Below are 22732 nucleotides of genomic sequence, written 5' to 3'. Positions count from 1 at the left end.
CTTCAAGTTGAATAAATACATGCAGGATGACATAATGTTAATATGAAAAAAGTTAGCGTGGCTCCTCATGGATGTTAAGAAACTCCAAAAGTTCTCCCAAGGGAGGACCTACTTAGAACCAACTGCTGCAATATGTCATTAAAAATGGTGGAGCGTTCATGTTCATCTGTCCTCAGACTTACAGTAGGGCTTCAGAACTCTGGGCCGCCCTTAGCACCCCTTGAATAGCAGCTTGTAAGGAACCCAAGAGGGGAGAAATTCTAGTAACCTGGCTAGAGAACTTGCAAACATCCTTAACTGGTTAATTAATTAGCCTACTTATTTTGTAGAAGTTGTTCTTTTGGAAGCAAAGATATGGCCCATACAGACGGAGTAGAAAGGCATGATTGAATTCACACAGCTTAAAGATAGATTTCAAGTACACTTACACATTAGCATTGAGAGTCATGTTCTAAATAAAGCTATCTCAAAAAAGCTGATGAAAACTGCAAATTTCAGTCACGTCAGTTCTGTGACATCACACTAGTGAGTTATAGGTTTCACTGTGTTAAATTTCCCGTAAAGAAGAAAGCTCACAAAACTAAATCTATTCAGTAGAATGCTTAGAAATTAAATGGTATACATAAACGGCTTTGCCTAATACCAGACACCTAACAATATGTGTTCAGGGGATGCTGGTTGCTGTGTGTTGGCAGTTCCTTCCAGCACACAGATACAAGTCAGACAAGTGTGGAATTAAGGTCTCACTTTGAGCACGTTACTTAACTTCTCTATGCTCCAGTTTTTTACATGTGAGAGTAGGCAAAAACCACCCTCCTCTTTGGTTTTCCATAAGGTTAAAAGAAGACATATACAAATCTCACATTTTGAGAGCCTCACACCCAAAAAGGCTAACTGCTGCCAAGGAAGAATCAGAACTATCACCGACACCATCGTCATCCTCGTTGTTATTATTCCTGGATTTAATACAGGAAACACAGAATCATCCTCATAGGTACTTATAGTTTTGCCTGTTTGTCTGTTTTATCTTATGGTGTTAGGCAATGAGTGGTCTGTCTAGTCCAGAGTGTCCCCACCCCAGCACTACTGACACTGTTCACAGATAGGTCTTTGTTTTAGGGGGCTGTTCTGTGCATCGCAGGGTAGACGGCAGCATTCCTGGCCCCCACCCAGTAGATACCAGCAGCATCTCCAAGTTATAATAACCGAAAATGTCTCCAGATGCTGCCGAATATCCCATGAAGGGCAAATTCACCGCTGGTTGAGAACCACTGGTTAATACCAATGACAAGGGATTGTTGGCTTCGAAAATGCTGAGAATTCTCTTGAGTGGGCGGCAATCCAGACAAGCAGAGGTACAATACTGGTGTCAGCTGTCACCCACCAGGTCTCACATTCTTACTCAGTGTATTGCATGGAATTTTAAAACAATTCCTTGTCAGGAAACCACACAGCAGCAAGCTCAGAATTCCTGAACTTACAAAATAAGCCATGGAAACACTGTGGTGGAAATATAATAAAGCAATAAAGCACAAACTACACAGACATGAACAATTTGGCAAATGTTCCCCAATCAAACCCACTCAGTGACCTAGTCATAGCATGAGCAATGTCCTTTCTTCTTTCTGCATTAAAGGGGGAGTGTGGTCAGAGGAAACACTGGATGCCAAAAATGCCTGTGTTTTCATTCAGCTGGCGAGCAAGGTTCAATGTCTCCGCTCTAGTCTTTCCAACTGTAAAATGGAGTTGGTAATAAAGAATACCCTGACCTAACTAGTTTTTGATTCTAAGTTGAGGATATCCATTCACTATAGGGCCTCAGGTCATAATAACCACTAGGGGGAAAATCACTATAACCATAAGAAATAATTTTGTCTCTGACCTTTTAGAATGAAAAAGTGGAATTTATTTCATCTTTTTCATGGAATGTTTTACTTTCCCATGTCATCTCAGCTATATTGGTCTTCTCACCATATCTATACAAGGACTGAAAACATTATGTATATCAGTATTTCACAACCTTTTTTTTTTTTTCATTATTAACCACTGAAGGAAACTTCTTAGGCATTCCCCCAACCCCCCAATCATCTCCCCTGCTTCATGGAATATTCAGGGATATGCTGAATATCTCTTTATTTACTGTGTCCCTTGGGAGGGCCACAAACTATTGTAAAGTGAAGATGTCTATGCTCCCCAAGAATCCATTTTCACTCCCTAAGGCAATATTACCCCTCCTGAGGGTCATGATAAAGATGGACAGATCTAGTTTACAACATGTGTTCAGGGCTTGAAAAGTCACCTTTTACACAGCAGGGACTTTTTTTTTTTTTTTTAAGTAATCTCTAGTAGTCCCAGTGTGGGACTCGAACTCACGACCCTGAGATCAAGAGTCACATACTCCACAGACTGAGCCAGCCAGGTGCCCCTACACAGCAAAGATTTAAATGAGTTTCTGAAGAGGCTTAGAATACTGGAAAGAATATGAAGAAAACAGGTAATCCCATATGACATCAAAGCTGAACCTCACCTGGAGAGGTATAGATTCCTAACCTCACTCCTCTAGGACCACAGTGCCTTAGGGCTGACAGCACCCCTAAATGGCCCCAAGCCTAACTTGATCTCAGCTATAACCTAGCTTCATCTCTGAAGGAAAATTCCATCAAACACACATCTCTTGGTAAACATGCAAAGGATTCTGTTAGGTATTAGAATTATAAAAATAAATAGCATATAATGGCTACCATGGAAGAAATCAGAACCATGGGCAAAGGCATGTGCAGCTTTGGTTTGGCACCTTTGGGTGTAGAGCTGGAGTCACAGAGGCAAGGTGGCCTTACCGGGGCAGACATGACAGGAGCAAGGTCTAAATGAATCAAGTGGACAGGATGTGTGTGCACATACACAGTGTGAGCAAGGGGGATCTTGCAGCAGGAGAGTGACTGTGTGTCTTGCGTAGAGAGTATCAGCTCCAGCCAAGTGGCCTAGTGGGTCAGATCTGAATTTTCTGCATTGTTACACAAAAGCTGGATTTTATGTCAAATCTCCTGATGTGGAAGTGTAGGCTTAAAATTTTAAAACCTTTTGTGGCTTAAAACAAAGAAACACAACTGCAGGCAATATAGGACTATCAATACGTAAACTATTTGCAAACAAATGACAAGAAAAATGTCCTCACTTCCTTGAGCAAAGAGGCTCAGATTCTAAGGTACTTCTCACATCACAGAAAGCACTGAATGCTGACATGAAGCTCCTTCCTTTATCTAGTACATCAATGAGGCCCTAAGTCAACAGACTAATCTGGTGCGTAATTATGCACAATTGGTCATATCTTTACCATTTAAGAAAAATCAAGGAATGGTATACCCTAACTACTCATAAAGAAATTTAAATGGCACCCTTCTATAACCACAAGTGGAGTAGACTTCTGCATGATTTTAGTATATCAGGAGCTCTTCATAATCACTGATTTCACCTATACTTAACGGTTTAGTGATGGTGCATTTTCTGCCTAGACAAAGTGTAACATCACCAAACTAGTATTACCCTATGTATGCATTTAAAAATTCCCCAAACATGTGAATAATTATATTTCCCTAAAATTTTAGTTGATATAAAGGCACAAATGAATCATAGCCCTGGGCCCAATGGCTTAGCTTTTTCATAAATATAAACATTTTTTAGTAGTTTGAAATCTTTTAAAATACAGTCCCTCCTAAGTCACAGCAGCTGTGCCAACTGTATTCTCCAATCTCGGGAGTTCTGCCAGTTAGTTCCATTTATTTTTCTTCATTTTTTATACCATGACTGTAATATAAAATTAATCCAAAGTTTTGTATTTTGCTGACAAACAAATGCAGGATTTCAAAGCAGTGTCACTGAGAGACTAGAACGATGTCAAAAAAAAAAAAAAAACCACACAAACAAAAAAACAAAACCAAAACAGTAATGTATTGAAGAGTTTTATAGTAGTTATGGGATCAAGATCAATGGCCAAGACAAAGTCAATGCAGAGAAAATTACCTTATTTGTAAACTCTTTAGCTAAGATCTGAATGATAGGAATAGCCTTTTATATAATAAGTGAATTCTCTTAGTGATATCAGAACTTAATGTTAATAGCTGCGAAGTGCTATTACAGGAAAATTACAAGCTGACTCTTTCCTAGTCATTAAATATTGTTAGCACACTCTAGTTTTGACATACTAACATAAAAGATAATAAAACTCATAAATCAATTGATGGTCTGCTTCTAAGATTTACTTTACTCAAATTGGTCAGTTAGAATATTATACTGAATATCCTTTTAGCTACCTAAGCATAGGGACCTCATAGAGATGAGAACTTCTGAACAAAGAATGGAGAAAAGTGTATAGGAATCATCATCCAAATGAAGGGAGATCCTTAATTATAATGGTTTTAGAATTTTTATCTAAAATTTCTCTAAATTTCCAACTGTTATGATAAAAACTGAATGCAATAAGTGTCTACGATCAATCAGTTTTTCACTTCTGCTCTGTTTCTACTTCACCTAGACTGAACTAAGACGGACCCTGAATGAAAAGTCCAAAGTTGGTAGTTCCCTGAAGCTAGTCCTTGGCCTGTGTTGCTTCAACACAGAAGTTTTGACTAGTTCACATCAAAACAAGAAAAACAAGGGTGACAGGAAGTTTTTCATATGGCTGAATTTATATAGTTTGTAAGATTTTTTTTTGTTCTGAGGCTACCCTTTTCATTAATTTGTTGACATTAAAAAGTTTACTTTATAAAATGATATGGATAATAAATTGGAGCTTCCCTTGAATTTTTCAAGTGAATGTATTTTTCAAAAGACAAGGTTGGTGAACTTTTATTGGCTTTCTCTTTAATTTTAATTTCTACTAAATCTCAAAATCTAAAAACCACTGCTTTGTGTGACTTAGGATATTTGTCTAATTATCTATAGGAAGGTACCCTGGTGCTTGGACAAGGCCTCTGCCAGGAAAGGACAGGACAGGGAAAGGGGAAGGTGGGTCCTGAAGGGTAAGCCCTGGGGCTCACCTCCAGGGAATGAGTTGCCCCCAGCCCAAGTCTAAGACCAGGACAGCGGGCTTCACCACTTAGCTGTGTATTCTTATCACCCACCTGCTCTGAGTTCACTGTGACCATGTTAAGAGGCTGCTTCCAGGTGCTTCTAGTACGAATTCATGAGTCTAATCATTTGGGCAATTCACTCTGTGACTTTGGAAAATGACCAATGACAGCATGAAAGCACTGACTGAGATGTCAGTATTGGGATGAGAAGTGATATAATGGACCCGTTGACTTCTGGCTTCTCCTCCAGGCATGTGAGACTGAATTGAGGTGAAAGGAGTCAAGGAGACCTCAGGGTAGAGCATTTTGCCAAGTCCTTGACCACCTCTCCTTTGATATCTTGATCAAGAAACACACTCCATGCTTCCTTCATTCTCCTCATTTTCTCTTCCATCCCACACACACATGCATGCATTCCTGCTTTCTTCTTGCTACACAAAAGGAGGTTCAGACAGAAACCCTGCAGGGTCCTCTTTGGTGGTGTTTGAGACTGTGATAGTGGACAATAGGACAAACCTCAAAACCTACAAAAATTTGTGGCCAAACTCAAAGGTGTCAGACCTTGGGATATTAACCTAGTTAATATTTCTTCCTAAAAGTCACTGATTCTAGACTGCAGCAAGACTCATTGGCTAAACTCAACTGCTTTCAGAAAGAAATATTATTTCTCTCAAAGAGAGTAAATACTAACCAAACAAAACATGCAACCCAAATGAACACAGATTGCTAACAGAGAGGAAACCAAAAACAGCAAAGACTCAGCATAAAATACTAAGAACCTATTATAATTTCTCAAAGGTTCAGTTGAGTTCACTGGTATTTTCTAGCTCAGGTGGATATATTTCTTTTCCTCAGCCTAATCAACCATCCCTTGAGGGATTTCAGATTAATTTATTAGCTACTTCAGATTTTTTTTCTTTAAAAAAATAAACAAGCTGATAGAAACTATGAACTCTGTTTCCTGATTGGGAGACTGAATTTGCCACATGTGCTCTGGCTTCACAATCCCACAAATAAAACACACCCAGGAAAGCAGCTGCCTCTGGATTCGACTCCTCACCCATTTTTCCCCACATGAGCATGTGCACGTGTGTATGTGCACACACATGCACGCTGTGTCCACTGCGAGAACAGGGTGCCCCATCTTCAGGGACATGGCAGGAGACACCTTCCAATGGGAGGTGGCATGGTGTGTCCCTTGACCCTTGACATTTGCTGGCATCAACAGCCTCGCTCAGGTTGGGGGAAGAAAGGGGTGCTGACCTGTACTGGCTCAGGGGGAAGCTGGACCACGTGCTGCATGCGCTCGCTGTGGTGATGCCTTGACTCTTCCTCATAGATCACATCCCTCTCATGCTGGGGAAGGTTCAGGAAGCGACGGATGGTACACAGGTTCTCCCAGAGTGTGCGGTTCTCTGGGCTGGGGTTCTCCTTCCAGCGGAGCAGTTCACACAGCCAGCCCTAGAGGGAGAGAAGGTCACTTGAGTTAATGTGTAGGGTGCAGAGCAGCAGAGGATAGCCTGACTGAGGTCACAGTCTGACAACTCTGAAGAACCAACCAATGACCACACAGGTGGTTACACCAATGTCCCAAAATCTTCATTCTTGTTAATGATCTTATCACCCTTCCTACTGAATATATTTTCAACTAATTTACAGTTCCTTTTTGTAAAAGATACTCAAGCAAGATTACAGTTATCTGATTCTCAAAAAAAAAAAAAATTCATTTCATGTTGATCAGCTACAATTTTTAAAGACTGCCCAATTGGATACTTTCCATTCTAAGAAAAATGTGAAAATGAACAAATATGTATTGACAACATAGTGAATTCTAAAGAAGGAGAAACATTTAAGTGTAAATAGCACCGAATTCTCTAGGAAGGAAATAGTCTTAGAATTATCAATAACTCCACAAAATAAAAACAACAACCTTAGCGAGAATGAAAAAGTTATATGTGTTTTCAGTCTCTGAATGCCTTGGGCCCTAGGCCCACTTAACCATCACCGTCCCGCCACAGCCACACCTGCAGGAAGGTAGGCAGTTGGTCGGGTCACACCTGCAAATGTGCTCCCAATTCTGGCATCCGGATGTTCTCTTGCTTGAAACTGCACGAGAAAGAAAATGTAATGCAAATAATGATGGATTATATGAAAATAATACAGAGGATGCTGTCAACATCGCTCACTGACTCATGTCAAAATATTTTACCCAGTAGCTTTCTAACCCATCATTTCCAAGCTACATCGCTAATTTTAAAAACAAGAATTGTCCCACATCATGCCTCTTGCAAAAGAGTAAGAATTTTTCTGAAAAGGTGCATAAAGAAACACAAATGACTTTGTAAAAATTAAATCCCGAATCCCAACAAATTCTATATCATAACTTGTAAGCCAATGAAAGTTCCTGACATGCATTATAAAAACCCCATATAATATCGTAAGCTGTTGTTTGTCTAACTCTCCACTGTGTCTTCTGCCTTTACCCAAAAAAAGGCAAGATTTGATTATCTCCGCTGCATCAGCCAAGACAGCAACACCAGCTGTTCTCATTGTGCAGCCTCTTCCTCGCGGCCTCCATGTTAATAACCTGATCATTCCATTTTCTCCTTCAACTGCCGGCTGCAGCACCGCGAAGAGACAAAAACCCAGGCCCATCTGCAGCAGCTGTAGGCACTGAACTGTGAAGCCACTGGGGATTTATAAACTAATCTGTAACACAACACTGCCTTGTTTTTACAAGTGAGAGGCCACATTTGCGCAGACCTGATCTTTTCTTGCAATAAACTGGGAGCTGGGGAGAGTTAGAGGGTTAGGAAGAATGAAAACAAGATATCGAATCATTTGCTTGGAAATGTTTTTCCAAGTATTTCCATAGATTTCTTTCAAGTCAATTGAGAGACAGGTAAATGCTGATTTTCAAGGTGCAACGTGTATGAAAACTGAAGACAATTAAATTTTTTATCCCTATCAGGAAATAAACTATATTTTTAAAAAGTCTCCTAGTCCCAAAGTGTTTCCTCAAGGGTTTCTTTGTACAAAGGAAAGAATTCTTGAAATGGAAAATAAACCATCTGTGGAAAACTGAGCTCCTATTTCTCTATCTCTAAACAGATATGAGTCTCCAACCGAACTCTTTCAAATGTTTCAAACAGGTATGTTTAACATCTCCCAGGGGAGGCTATAGCATAGAGACCAATCATTTAACAGAAAATAAAAACAAAAACCTACATCTGTTAAAAGATGAAGTTCTGAGAGACCCAGACCTTAAGGAGGACACAGCACCTGCTGTTCCGCCTGAGGAGTGAATTGCATTGTGGGAAGCTGCAGCTTGAAAGGAGACAGGTGACAGCTGAGTGGTATCTCCACTTATGATACTCGGAATGTCTCGCACAACATTCATTGCTGCATTTGATTTATATGCGCTGTTATAATCTGCACTCATTACAATCACTTAGAACAAACTACAGGCCTCGTTATGGACTGTGCGCTGTCTGCCATCAGTCTTTAAGAAGTGTGGTGCTCAATTTGCCCACTGACATGCAAGGTCCTGACCTTGAAGCTATTAGGGAGCAGATTAGACACAAGTGTGATCATGTGTGCAGGCATAAGCAAACCAAATTAATTTCTGGCACAGGGAGGTAGCCAACAAGACCCTGTTCTTAGGGAACCAGAGAACTTCCTCAAATCCCTGATGGAGCTGAGCTAATAGCATGTTTAAGGGAACCCGGTTTTGAAGATGAAGCACATTCATGGTATTTAGAGGGTTATTAATCTAGTTTCCCCACAAAGTGTTTGCTTGGCTGATCAGATTAAGGGATGGAGCCTTCCACAGTGCACCCCCACCACAGCAGGCCCCAAGAAATCTGTGATACTTCACAGCCTTGGACATATTGCACCATGTGTACCCAGCTGCTTCAATAATTAGCTTATGAATGTATCAGCTGGTTCTGTGATTTTTATAAATAATAACTAACCTACAGAGCAGAAAGACTGTCGAGAGCCTTACAGTAGCACAAAACTGCAAGGTGCTCCTAACTCTGACTTGCTGTTCCAATGAACGCCGATATCCCCTACTAGTGGGGCTCCTGTAATGCCATTTATAAATATTTATTTTGCATTTGAAATGGCCATCTATGTGTGTCAGTTTTCTTCACAGCAGCCATAATTTACTTTCCTATTGCTCTGGCTCACCACTCATTCCACATATTTGTAGCCTTACCTTCCGAAAATCTATTCTCCCTCCCCACTTCCCATCTCACCCTCCATCTTTTTATTTACTTGATCCTTCCACCGACCCATTCAGGATGCCTATCTCTGTTTTCTCAATGGGGGTCTCTTATTAGCTTGTTTAGTGGCTAATGAATGTGTGAGAAAGTGCCATGTTGCTGCATGAACACACATGTATGAAACTGTGAGTGAACCCACCACAGAAGAGATAAAGAGTCCCCACATTGGGATTTTTTTTTCATTTATATAATTTTTGTATGCCGTCCAAGAAAGTTTTGCAGTATCAGGAAAAAAAAAAGTGTAAATGTCAAATAAAACAGTGACAGATGACAGTATTCTCTATTGAATAGCACTGTTTCTGTCGTGCATGTTCAATGGGAACTCATGAATTATTAATAAACAAATCTCCTTTTTCTGTTAAAAATCTCAAGTAGGTTTTTTGTTGTTATTCCCTGCCGTGTTGTGTGGAGAATTCCAGGAGATTTATTTTCATTTCAGAAATGCTGATACAGAAGTTTATCTGATTTCCAGTCCTGGTCAGCACTGGGAGCAGGCACCATGAACTGCAGGTATATACCTATCTGTAATTTCTCTTTTAGTCTGGCTGTAAATTCTGACCAAAGGTTAGTTACATATTCATATAGTCAGGTTAGGCTTTCTAGTATGGTAAAACTGAGGCTAAAAAGTGAGTTACGGCCAGGAAGCTCAGAGAATTTTCAACTTTGAGCCCTGAGACTAACTGCTAAGTTCCTGGTCTGACATTAAATGATTGGGTTACCGTTGGGCAAGTGGTTACCCTCTTACAGCTTCTGGAATATAACCGCAAAAGGAGGGGTTTACAAAAGATGGTCTCTAAGTTCCCTTTCCAGCTCCACATTCCATGGTCTGTTACCTTGTTATTTGTCAGAAATAGCAGATAATAATTAGCCATCAGGGTTAAAGTACAAAGAAACCACCTTAAGCGGGTGATTAAGGGCAACATCACCAGTGATAACATATGGACATCATGAATCCTGTGGTATGACGCACTCCCAAGGACACAACACAGTATCTGCAGAAGTCTTGCCAAAAATGCATAACCCCAGTTGAATCATGACAAACCCAAATTGAGAGATGTTCAACAAAATAACATATCAGTATTCTTCAAAAGTGGCACTGTCATTAAAAAAAAGAAAGAAAGAAAGAAAAGAGGAGTGCCTGGGTGGCTCAGTCGGTTAAGCATCCACCTCTTGGTTTTGGCTCAGGTCATGATCTCACAGGTTTGTGAGTTTGAGCCCTGCATCAGGTTCTGAGCTAACATCGAGGAGACTGTTTGGGATTCTGTCTCCCTCTCTCTCTGCCCCCCACCTTGCTCATGCTATATCTCTCTCCTTCAAAATAAATAAAAATAAACTAAAAAAAAAAGAAAAGAAAAAGGAAAGACTGAGGAATGGCCACAGACTACAGAAAACTCAGGAGAAATAAAAACCAAATGCAGTGTGATTCCTGGATGGGATCCTGGCACAGAAAATGGATATTAGTGGGAAAACTACTGAAATTAGAATAAACTTTTTAGGTTAGTTAATGGTATTAAAACAATGTTAATTTCCTGGTTTTGATAACTGCACTGTGGTGATGTAAGATGCTAACAACAGAGGAAGTGAGGGTTATATGGAAACTGCACTATTTTACAACATTTCTGTGACTCTAAAAAATTTGTTAAAAACAAAAAATGTCAAAAAAAACTTACGTAGAAAAATATCCATGGAGTCTAAGTGTAATGATGACAAGGAATGTATGATTAAAACTCTTTTACCTTCAAACTCTGAATCCAGAGAAGAAAGAGAAGTTTAAAGTCTGCATCCTTGTAATCAATGGTTAAAGAGTTCCCAAGCATTCAATGCATAAGTATCTATAACATCTCATTTTAGCCATCTAATCAGCCTTTTAAACAAATGTTTCCTTCAGTCAAAAACACAGCTCTGACCACCCTTTCCAACTATGCAGGTGAGGAGACACTCATACCATTCAAGATATAGTTTGTTTACAATCCATATGTTCCGGAAAAGTTGCCTGCCAATCTAAATTTACAAAGCAAATCATGTTGTAAATGTATTAGGAATCTTTACTACTTGAAGGAATGTGCCATTGTTTCTTTTTAAAAGATGAATAATCCCATAGTTTATCTTTCAGTGAATGGACAGTTTTAATTAAAGATCTACTTAAATGAGACATCCCTATTTCCCAATTCAAAAAGCATTTAAAAAGGCAACAATAAGAACCGTCATTTGCTCCCGTTTTTCCTTCATGGTCTCGTCTCCTATCAATTTCTCTATTGACTTTGTGCTCCAGCCATGGTGAATTACTCCCAGACTCTGAAGATACTTGGTATTCCCACCTCCAGGCATGGGCTGTGGGGTATATACCTACCCATCTGTGATTTCTCTTTGGTTTCAACCAATGGCTGGCTGTAGTTGCTTGAGGATTTTTAGTATGGCAGAAGGGAGGCTAAGTGAATCATAAGCGTTTTGAGCACAGCTAATATTGCTCATGTTACTCCCTTGGCTGGAATGTCTCATATTCAACCTTCTGTCCCCCATGAGAAGGTACATGCCAAGGCTCAGCTGACAAGGCCTCACCTGATCTGTGAGAACTGTTTGGTCACTCCTGTATGACCCCAAACCATGTTGCTTATACTCTTCTACAATTGATGATGATGATGATGATGATGATGATGATGATGATGATGATGATAACGGTCAGCCTCTTGGGGTGCCTGGGTGCTCAGTTGGTTAAGTGTCTGACTTCAGCTCAGGTCATGATCTCACGGTTCATGAGTACAAGCCATGTGTCGGGCCCTGTGCTGCCAGCTCAGAACCTGGAGCCTGCTTCAGATTTTGTCTCCCTCTCTCTCTGCCCTGCCCCCTTCTCATGCTCTGTCTTTCTCTGTCTCTCAAAAATAAATAAATGTTGGGGGCGCCTGGGTGGCTCAGTTGGTTGAGCGTCCGACTTCAGCTCGGGTCATGATCTCACAGTCTGTGAGTTCGAGCCCCGCGTTGGGCTCTGTGCTGACAGCTCAGAGCCCAGGGCCTGCTTCAGATTCTGTGTCTCCCTCTCTCTCACCCTCCCCCATTCATGCTCTGTCTCTCTCTGTCTCAAAAATAAATAAACGTTAAAAAAAATTTTTTTTTAATAAATAAATGTTAAAAAATTAGAAAAAGAAAAAAAAAGAATTGTCAGCTTCTTGATGGGGGCGGAGGGAAAAAGTTGGTTTCTGGCTCATTTTAGCATTTTCAGAGCAGTGTGATCCTTACACAAAAAAGACACTTTATAAATGCTTATTAGATGTACTGAAATTAGCTGAGTGCATAGAAATTAGCCTACTGGCATGTTTTACAGCCTCAAATTCAAAGAGGTATCGTTGAAGAGGGGCACTATTTCTCTGAAGTTACCCTGTCAATGTTCTGAAGATTGTTCTCCCATCTCTAATGCATGAATACAATAAAAATGGGATGATCCAATTTACATTATATATTAATGTGTTATATATAATATATAAATGCAAATAATGACAGGTCTCTCAGAATATTAATTCAGTTTGTAATCTTATACTGAGCACCTATCTACTATGTGCCATACAATGTGCTGGTATGTTACATACATCATTTGTCTTGATTACTTTTATTAAAAAGGTGAATTGAGATCACCAGCAAGGAAGTGAGTATTTGGACTATGAAGCTCAGGAAAAATATCATCATAGAGAAGATGACATGAAAGGTGGATCTTGAAAGATAAAGATGGATTTCACTAGGTGGGGAGAGGAAGTAATCAGAAGAGATAACATTACCAGCAAATGCATGGATTTAGAAAATTATCACACCCCAGGAATCAGAAGCAACTTTGCAGTCTAGAAACAGAGGTGGGGTCAGATTATAAAGAATAACATGCAAAGAAATTTCATCTTAATCGTATGGGCCATGGGAGCTATAGAAAGCTTCTAAATGATATGACAAATAATTAATCTTTCTTTCTTTTTTCTTTAAAGTTTATTTATTTTCAGAGAGAGAGAGAGTGAGTGTGAGTGGGAAAGGGACAGAGAAAGACATAGGGGGAGAAAGAGAATCCCAAGCAGGCTCCACACTATCAGGGCAGAGCCCTCCACGGGACTCAAACCCACAAACCCTGAGATCATGACCTGAGCTGAAACCAAGGGTCAGACTCTCAAACAACTGAGCCATCCAGATACCCCTTTTCTTTCCCTTCCTTCCTCCCTCATTCGTATCTAACAGGAAGTCCTTAGAGAAAAAACTATGATAAATAAAGTCAACATCACTTATCCTAGCCTAGATATTTTTTTTCCCCGACAGTAAAATCAGGACTCACAATGACCTGGTAATGGTAAAGTACATAATTCATATGTTTCACCCAATAGGAGTTTTCATTCTCACACAAAAAATGACATATATCATAAATACTACACTATATCAATAATTCTAAAAAATCTGTTCTCATTATTCTAACCATTTTCCTTTCTCTCTGTGTGTGTTCTTATTGTTGTTATTCACATGAGAATTTTTTTACATCTTTCTTGGATTAAAAAACGAACCAAGAAGGGCAGTATCTATTTTACTTATAGAACATTTTAAAGTTTTAAAATTTTCAGGTAGACAGCAACAGAGTGACATTCTGCAAACTGCATACCAAAGGCTGAGAATGTCCAAATAACCAGGGAGGTCTTTCCCAAAACAATAATATGACCAGTGTTTGAGTGTGGACCCCAGTAGATATGGGTTTGAATCCCATAAGCTCCAAACCTTCCCTTGAAGTGATGGGGGAGGGGAAACAAAAGGGAAGAGCAGTGTTTCTGTCCGTGGTACTGAAATGTCACTGTGTACTGAGTGATTTTCCTACCCCAGGACACTGGTAATGACTCCAACTTCTCCCAGGCCCCATGTTTTTTCCTTTAAAAAGTCTAAGTTTTAAAAAGTTTAAGTGTTGATGACAACTTTCCTAGTTTTTAAAATATTTAAGAATAAATACAAACCAGCATTTGCTTAGCAACAAACACAAGTTTACAGCCTAGTCTGATCTACAAAGAGAGAAAGTGAGTGAGTAAGTAAGTAAGTAAGGTTGTATTTGCCTTGAAGGCAGGGCCTTGTCACAGTCATTCTGTTGTAATGTGCCCTAGGGGCCTAACACAGAGCTGATAAGTGAATTCAGCCTAGAAATAGTAAGAACCCCCCCCCCCCACTGCCACCACACCCCCCACACCCCGCCTTTGCCCCTCTAGGAACTCCAATGAATGAATAAGTCAGCAAATGAACAGTTCTTTAGGAGAATGACTCAAAGCTTCTTGCACAGAAATGTAAAAGGCCATTTACTCACCCACATCCTCAATACAGAAAATGTCAGCATATGTAACCAAAAGGAAATGTTTTCTGAGTGTCTCAAAAGAAAATTCATATTATTAACCACAGACAGTCGCTTTCTAAATGGAAGCACATAAAGTCCCCAAACAAACTTTTGTAACTGTGAAAGGATTTCTCTTCAGCTGGTTGAGACTCTTCTGAAGTGTGAAATGAGCCAGATAATATTCAGCTCTTGTTTCTTAGTCACCAAATTCTCTTTTCATGAATCCAATAAGTGTCTATTAAAATAAATAAACCCCCTAATGATTCAAGATAACCTAATCAAGAAAACTGAAATGGATAAAAGGCTAACTGCAAGGGAGACTTGTCAAGGGCTTCAGTGACTCCCTGACGAGGAGGTCATCTAAACCCGAGAAAGGTTTGTGCTTAGCATTTGGTTACAGTTCAAGGTTAATTATTTTATACCTTGAATGTGGTAAGTAAAAATGATCTGCTTCTTTTTGTATTTTTCAAAATTGTACACTAAGTTCTAAACTATTTTCATGGGGACCAATTTTCAGCTGTCTCTGGGCAAGTCTCTCACATTTCTATGGATGTGTTTGTAAAGATTGAATCTGTAATTGAGAGTAATGAAAATTTTATTTCAAAACAACTCCTTAACTTCTGTTACAGAGGACTCAAGACAAAGGGGGATTTCATAAAATCTCCCTCCTTGCGAAAGATGCATGGGAGAAACAAAGCTATATAATAATGTGGAGACATGGTATGATTTTATATAAATATGTACACACATACATACATGCCTACATGACAATATGCACCTGAAAAAGCCATCCATATCTGTCAAAAAGATGAATGAATCTGGAATTTTCTACTTCTCCACTTAAATACCAGAAAGGTATTAATAGCAAAATGTTCTAGGCTAAAACATCAAGCAGAAAAGAACCAAAATATTTCAAGTCCCTGACTTCAGGTCCAAATTCCACATACCTGTGACATAATACTATATATTTTGCAAACTGCCTCAAAAATTTGTAAGTGCAGGGGCGGGTGGAGGAGGGGAACCCAGACACAGAGGAAACTGGGAATAAGAATTTTTTTTTTTTTTTGAAAGATCAGAGCTGGGGCCAGAGTGAGGCAAGCAAACAACTAATGCACAAAATTTAAGGAGTGCGGCCCTGAAAGTGTGTGCCTCCTTCACATTAATACCTAGGACCCAGCTTGCTTCACCCTGGTCTTGGCCCTGTGAAAGGAAGATGATTACACAGTTTCTACAGCAAAGTGGTAGAGGCTCTTCATAGGCACAAACATTCTCCAGCTATAAGAACCCTGATTTAACTCAATGTGCTCTTTGTAAGAGGGCTGGAAGAGTTTGGAGAAGTAGTTTTAATAGGTCAACCTGATTTGCCTCACAAGCAAGTTTACAAAGGTGCCATGCCATGAACTGGAAAAATAACGTAACTCAAGGATTTCTGCAGTAGATAAAGATGTGCTTAAAACTTGTACAAAAACTTGAGCCATGGGTAAAGGTATCTGACTTTTAAAAACTGCCTATGAACTCTGTGATTAATCTTCATTGATATCTAAATAAAGGCTTCCTTAAAAGCTACTTTTAGAGCATGAAACATTAACATAATTAATTGTGGGTTGGTAAAAAGAACCCCATACTATAAGATTGGTACAAAAACTGAGACCTTGAGGGAATTTCTGCTGATAATCTCAACAGAATGTAATCTTTTGAGATTATGCTGAAAAAAAAAAAAAAGGCAGAGAATGAAGGGCTCAATTTGACGCTTAAACATCATTGTGTTGACTGCCTGCTTTAATCTGGCATTTGAGAATGTTGAGAAATCTAATTTCTTCACTACTTGGCATAGTAACTTTTTTCAAATGGTAATTGTAGTGTAAATACATTAATTTTTTTCTATTTGAATTTGGTGGATACGCCTGAAATTGTAGTAAGTGACAATTGACAAAAGTAGAAAGTTCTCCTTGATAGGCTGTCGATATGACTGCATTACTGAGAAAGCAGCCTGGCAGGAAGGGGCGGCTACTGAGGATGGCTACATGCCACGTTTTAGCCTGCCTTACATGCTAAATAGGAGATAGCAAAATCATTAAGAGTGAGACTGAGACCACCCACTCACATGGCTACCACTTCCTGTCACTTTTTATGCCAGAGAGATGGCGCAGCCAAACATGTACTCCTGATAGCCTGAGATATCCCAGCTCCAGTAAAGCCATTCCCATAAAGGGAATGTAGTAAGTTAAGATAAATGTCAAACATCTTTTTGAGCAAAGTGGCAAAACCTTGATCTCTGTGTGATATTTCTGAAAGACTAAGAAACTAATGATGAGATAAAAGGTAGTATTTTATACTTTGTAAATTTACTTTCCTACATGAAAAGCTGGGCTTAAAAAAAAAATTATAGTTTTAACTTGTCTTACAATTACGTGTTGTACAGCATGATCTCAATTAGGATATAACATGCATGTGCACATCCACACACACACTACACATTAGAAAGAAAGACTCTAAAATGTTAATAGTGGGGTGCCTGGGTGGCTGTCACTTAAACATCTGACTCTTGGTTTTGGCTCAGATCATGATCTCACAGTTCATAAGTTTGAGTCCTGCATCGGGCTCTGTGCTGACAGTATGGAGCCTGCTTGGGATTCTCTCTCCCTCTCTCTCTGTCCCTCCCCTGCTTGCGCTCTCTCTCAAAAAATAAATTAAAAAAAAATTACGATGTTAATAGTAACTACCCCTGCACTGTAGAATTACAGGTGATTCATGTTTTTACCTTTATACTTTTCTTCATTTTCTAAATTTTTAAAAATAAGAATGCTATTACTTAAGCAATCATAAAATAGAAGTTTTTGCTTTAAAAAAAAGAACTATGTACAACTAAATTGTGCCTGGGCATTTTTAAGAGACACAAAAGCAAAGGTTAATGTGATAGCCCATGACTAAACGAAGAAAACATCTTAGTACATATACTGAATGTGATGTTTTTCTTTATGTAGAGTTGTCTATCTTTCCTTTGCTTTTGCTTTATTTTAAAAGGATCTGTCGTAAAGAGCTGCATATTTTAATCATTCAGAGTGTTAAGCAAATTAGACCATGTATATGGGGAGATTTTATGATAGGAAAGGAAGTTCATAAAATCTGAGTTTGTAATCTACATCTAAAGCTAAGTAGCCTTCTACTCAGGAATACAATTTATTAAGTCAGTAGGAACATGGAATATAATTTTGTTGGATAGAAACATAAGTAGTAAGGAAGGAATAAAGGTCAGTACACAAAATCTACTTAATCCTAATGTACATAAAGCGTAGAACATACTGAAACCCAATCACCATGGAGCACACAGCTTCTATGCGGAACAGGATTTCAGAATTGTGTACTGGAGGCCAGAAACTCATCTTCCCCAGCTATAGTAAGATCATGATTATGGCTCCCTCTCTGACTTCTCCATGCAGTAAGAATAAGGACTTTCCTATCCCTGATCCTAGTGTTAGCTTCTGTGGCTTGTGGGAGTGGAGAAGTGTGTGTGGCAGGGAGGGGAACTCCAGGGTCTTTTAACTCTTGGTGGAGATGAGGACATCCTACGTCATCTCACCAGACAGCCCCGTGGGTCCCTGTTTGTTCCCAGATGACTCTCTTTCTGTTACCGCAGCAGCCTCTGGGGTTGGCCCTTCCATTGCCACCATCTGAGATTTCACAACCAGGTTATCTATCTCTCCTTTTTGCAGTGCCTCAGCAGCTCTCTACTTTCCTAATATAGAAAGCAAGCCCTCACCACCACCAAAAAAAGGGAAGGAAACCCAGTGCCTTGTTAAAGGTTTTGTTCATTTGTTGTCTTCTATATTTTTAAATGGGGACATGGGAGAAGAGAAATTAAAATAAGCCCCTTCCCATCTTTCTACCTACTCCATTCTTACCCAAACATAGTAGGAAAAGGCAGTCACGTACATAGAGTTGGGTCTCTGGGTATACAAATAATAAAGAAAGACTCACTCTCTTTGCCAAAAAACAACAACTTTAGATCATCCTCAGCATTCAATGAGCTGAACTACTGTAGACTATAAAAAGGAAAAGAGGTCAGTATATGAGAGAAACAGTGAATTCATTCCTGGGGAAAGGAACAGTTGACGTCAAGGGAAAGAAATGTGGCTGATGATGCTGTCACAGAGCACATGGCCAGCCCTGGAGGACTGTAGTGGGCTACTGTGCTTCATCTCTCTGGATTCCCACTTCCCAGATCATGTGTGATAGGTGCAGTTGGGGACAAAGGGAGAAAGCAACCCCACGGAGTGTAAGAGGAAAAAGGAGAGTACAAGAAGCAATGGAAGAACAAGGAATCCTGTGGCCACTCAAGTTGCACACCGGGGCATTCATTCCCTGGTGGCTCTTTGTATGTAAGGGTCATACTGAGGTGACACAGAAAATGTTCTGTATGATTTTAAATTATAGTTCCTACTGAGGACCCCTCCTACTAAGGACTCATAATTCACAGAGAACTTCAATCACTGACCAATAATAAAGACCATCAACAATCTGAATATTCTGAAGAAAGAAAAAAAACAAAAGGATAACCCTCAGGATTCTCTCTCTCACACACACACTGATCCTAAATTGAAAATGAGGTGAAATAAACATATGCATAACCATACCTTTCCCCCTGATTTTTTTCTTCTGCTTTTCCTTCTTTGACTCCTCTCCAATGAAGAGGGAAACAAGGTCAGATAGGAGACACTCAATGGAATTCGATGACAGACTGGTCATGCATGACAAAGGAGCTAGAGCTGAACTGGAGAAAGAGGCCTACAAATGTATCCTGACGTACCACACAAACATACTTCCAGTAATATATTTTTGCCAACAGGACCATAGACAAACTGTACGAGGTAGTCACCCTTTCAACTCCTTTTCTGAACCCCTCTTCCCATTGTGTCCCTAAACACTTACAGCCCTCAAGGACCACCCTAATCTCTCCAAAATTCTCCTTTCTTTGTCCCACTTCTCATTCAAAGTTTGCCTAACACAAAGCTTTAGGTATTATTCTTAATAGCTGATGACAGCAATTCAGAATAGAGAGTGGATGAGGTTTAATGGAGGGTTCACTTCTACTTTAAAAGAAATTTAAAATGGAAGGGAAGGGGTTGCTCTGCATATTTGAACTGAGCCTTCACAAGGTTCCAATCTGACTCCGGTTCATAAGAGTTCCTAATTAAAGGTCTTCTAATTTTATCTCCAAGACAATAGAGAGCCCTTGTTATTTTTCTGCTGCTTTAGTCACTCCAAGAACTTCTGATCCCTCCAAAGAAACATGGAGGGAAGAAAGGGAATGCAGAAGAGGAAATGAAAATCTCTGTATTCTCAATCTTCACAATCCAATAAAGAGGGCGTGGCCACTTCCCACTGCAGCTTGGAGTGGTTAAGTATTTTGGCCACACACACACACCCCTTATGGATGACATGCCAAATATATATATACAAGGTACCAAATACTGCAATTAGTTTCACTAAATATGCTCTTTACGAAGTAAATGATGGTACTTACAAAAGGGAGTGAGTATCTTATATCTTATGTTAAATTGCCTTAGAAACTATCAGGTAAGTTCACTTTGTTTGGGGGTACCGTTTTTATAAAATCTTAGAACCTGATTTGCCAGTCTAGTCAGCTATCTACAATAAGGTTCTCCATTCATAATTGACAATGAGGTCACTGTCCCAACGAAAACCAGAAAATCCTCAAAGCAACTTATCCCCACTGAGGCTCAATCCTCAATCTTACCCTTTAGCATATTAATTCCCAGAAGTACATTTTCCTCCAGATTCTACAAAATCAGGGCTACTGAGTTCTTCAGGAGGCATCAAAAATTTGGAGAGCCAAGCCGTGCCAACTGGCAAATACAGCTTCCAATCAGCCACCTGAATTATTTTGGGAGGCTGGAGGCATCACCATTTCCAAGAGCCATTGGTGCCAAGTGAGCAGAAAGGTTACAGGCAGTTTGAATCAAGCTCTTAGACTATGGGTTTCAGTTTTTCTTCAAAGCTGCTTATGAAAGAAGGACTGAGTGAAACGTTGATATTTACGTCAAGTCACAACTAAGGGGAAGGTTTGCAAAATCAATTGTGCAGCTTTTATACTCACTGCACACTTACCACATATGTCCTTTATTACACAGTGGAAAACCATTAAATGCACAGTAGTTTTGCCAAGTGGCATTATGCATTTAACAGCTTTATTCGTTTAACAGCCCCAACTCTCATTATATTTTGCCATGTGGTACATGGGATTTTATGCATTTAACAGTTTAAGAAGGCTCTATGGTGTTTTCCTTTCATGTATTTCATACTATGGTGGACATCGTATCTTAGCAAACTGTATTTCAATGCTTTCATTGGTGAGCGAAGAGAAAGAATAATCAGCAAAAATGACTATCCTTAAAATAAACAGGGAAATGAATATTTCAATCCTCTTCTAAATTCCTTGATATTCTACTCCGTTCCCTTTATCAAAATCTGAAAAATAAGTAAGGTTACTGCGAAACTACAGAAAAAAAAAACAACTATACAGTATTTAACTATCATTTTAAAAATGGTAACTGAATTTTCATTGAAAATCTTCCTGCTTAATAGAAATACAATATTCAGTAACTCCTTTTCTTTACAGCACACAACAGAAGATCTGTTAAGGAGATGCTGGACCATTATACCATTTACATATGTGGGATGAAAACATTTGTCATGCGAGGCCACAGAGGAAATCAAGCTCAGAATCAAAGGATCCTCAAAATTATGCTTCAGCTAACTTTTGTTTCCTCCACCCTGCACTGGATAATTATTCATCCTAGGGATAAATAAGTAACCACCTCAACCTAACCCATTCGAGGATAGGGTGGTAGTTGTCCCTTTAAACGAATTGAGACAGATAGTGAGTCCCATCAACTGTTGCTGCTTACAGAAATAAAAAACCTAAGCATCTGTCTCCCCTTCTCCCTGGAGTATTCCATTCCCCACAATCCCGACACTGAGAAACTGTACTGGATAAGCTCCTATGTTTTTCTGTTATGAATTTTAGCACTCATTCTGGACTCCCCCACCACCCCACACATGTGTTTTTTCCTGGAAAAACAACTGTATTCTACACATAAAAGAAACACCTGACATGGCAAGGTGTCTCTGGGGCTGGAGAAAAGAGGTTATTATAACAAAGTCAGCAGTTCCCCTGGTGGGAATAAGAGAAGGGATGAGACAAGATTCCAACTAACTGAGTCTCAGGAAGATGCTATTTTGTACATGCTAAGTTTTGCTCAACATAGAAAGAAAGAAAGAAAGAAAGAAAGAAAGAAAGAAAGAAAGAAAGAAAGAAAGAAAGAAAGAAAGAAAGAAAAGAAAGAAAGAAAAAAGAAAGGAAAGTGGATACACAGCAGTGCTTAGAATTATGAGAGAAATCATTCAAGGTTGATTCTATTTGAAAAAAAAAATCTTTAAAAGAAAAAAATCTGGATTTTAACTTAGTCTCTATTTTAAACTCCAGTGGGAATAAAAGCAAACCATAGAGCAAAAGGCAGACCATGACAGGTTCCCTTGGGATTATTATTGTTATTATTATTATAGGAACAGATGTATTTTTATTAGTGGGAGGAGAATGGTCTAATTCCAGCCCTCGCTTTTGCTCTTTTAAAAAACCACTCACCTGACTTTTATTTGCAGCCACTTTGGCAAACAGGGCTTGAGACACCTTGGCCCTTTTCATCTCCTGTTGGATCTCGTCATAAATGGCAGCTGTGATGTTGACGTTGGCGCCGTCCACCTTAATGGGGAGGTCTGTTGTCGGTGTCGAGGTTTTGGCCTACCAAGAGACCATGAAAATAATAATTTAAAAAGTGCTGCATTCAGCCCAGCCATCTGTGCAGAAATTATCAAAGGATTTCAGTCAGCTGATGCCAAACTGCATTAGCTACAAAGGGACACTTCCTGTCCATTATTCTAATCAGGTTAATTGTGATTGGAAATAATTGCAGTGCATTCCTATAGGACATGCAGAGTCCTGTCAACCCTGTTCTTTTCCTCAC

General features: G+C 39.4%; 1 protein-coding gene across 3 annotated transcripts in view; it reads right to left on the bottom strand.

The window, feature by feature from the left end:
- Nucleotides 1-22732, bottom strand: part of SATB2 (SATB homeobox 2) — a 194186-nt gene that overhangs the window by 31603 nt on the left and 139851 nt on the right. For all 3 annotated transcript variants that reach the window (XM_058710060.1, XM_058710050.1, XM_058710041.1), the window contains 2 exons: nucleotides 22354-22509; nucleotides 6333-6530 (listed from right to left, as the gene is read on the bottom strand). In XM_058710060.1, the coding sequence (XP_058566043.1) occupies nucleotides 6333-6530; nucleotides 22354-22509 (354 nt within the window). The remainder of the gene's footprint in view (nucleotides 1-6332; nucleotides 6531-22353; nucleotides 22510-22732) is intronic.

Source organism: Neofelis nebulosa, chromosome 2 (assembly GCF_028018385.1).
Source record: "Neofelis nebulosa isolate mNeoNeb1 chromosome 2, mNeoNeb1.pri, whole genome shotgun sequence".
In the NCBI taxonomy this organism is placed as follows: Eukaryota; Metazoa; Chordata; class Mammalia; order Carnivora; family Felidae; genus Neofelis; species Neofelis nebulosa.
Note: the sequence above shows the minus strand (reverse complement) of the source record. Positions and strands in the feature narration are given on the sequence as shown.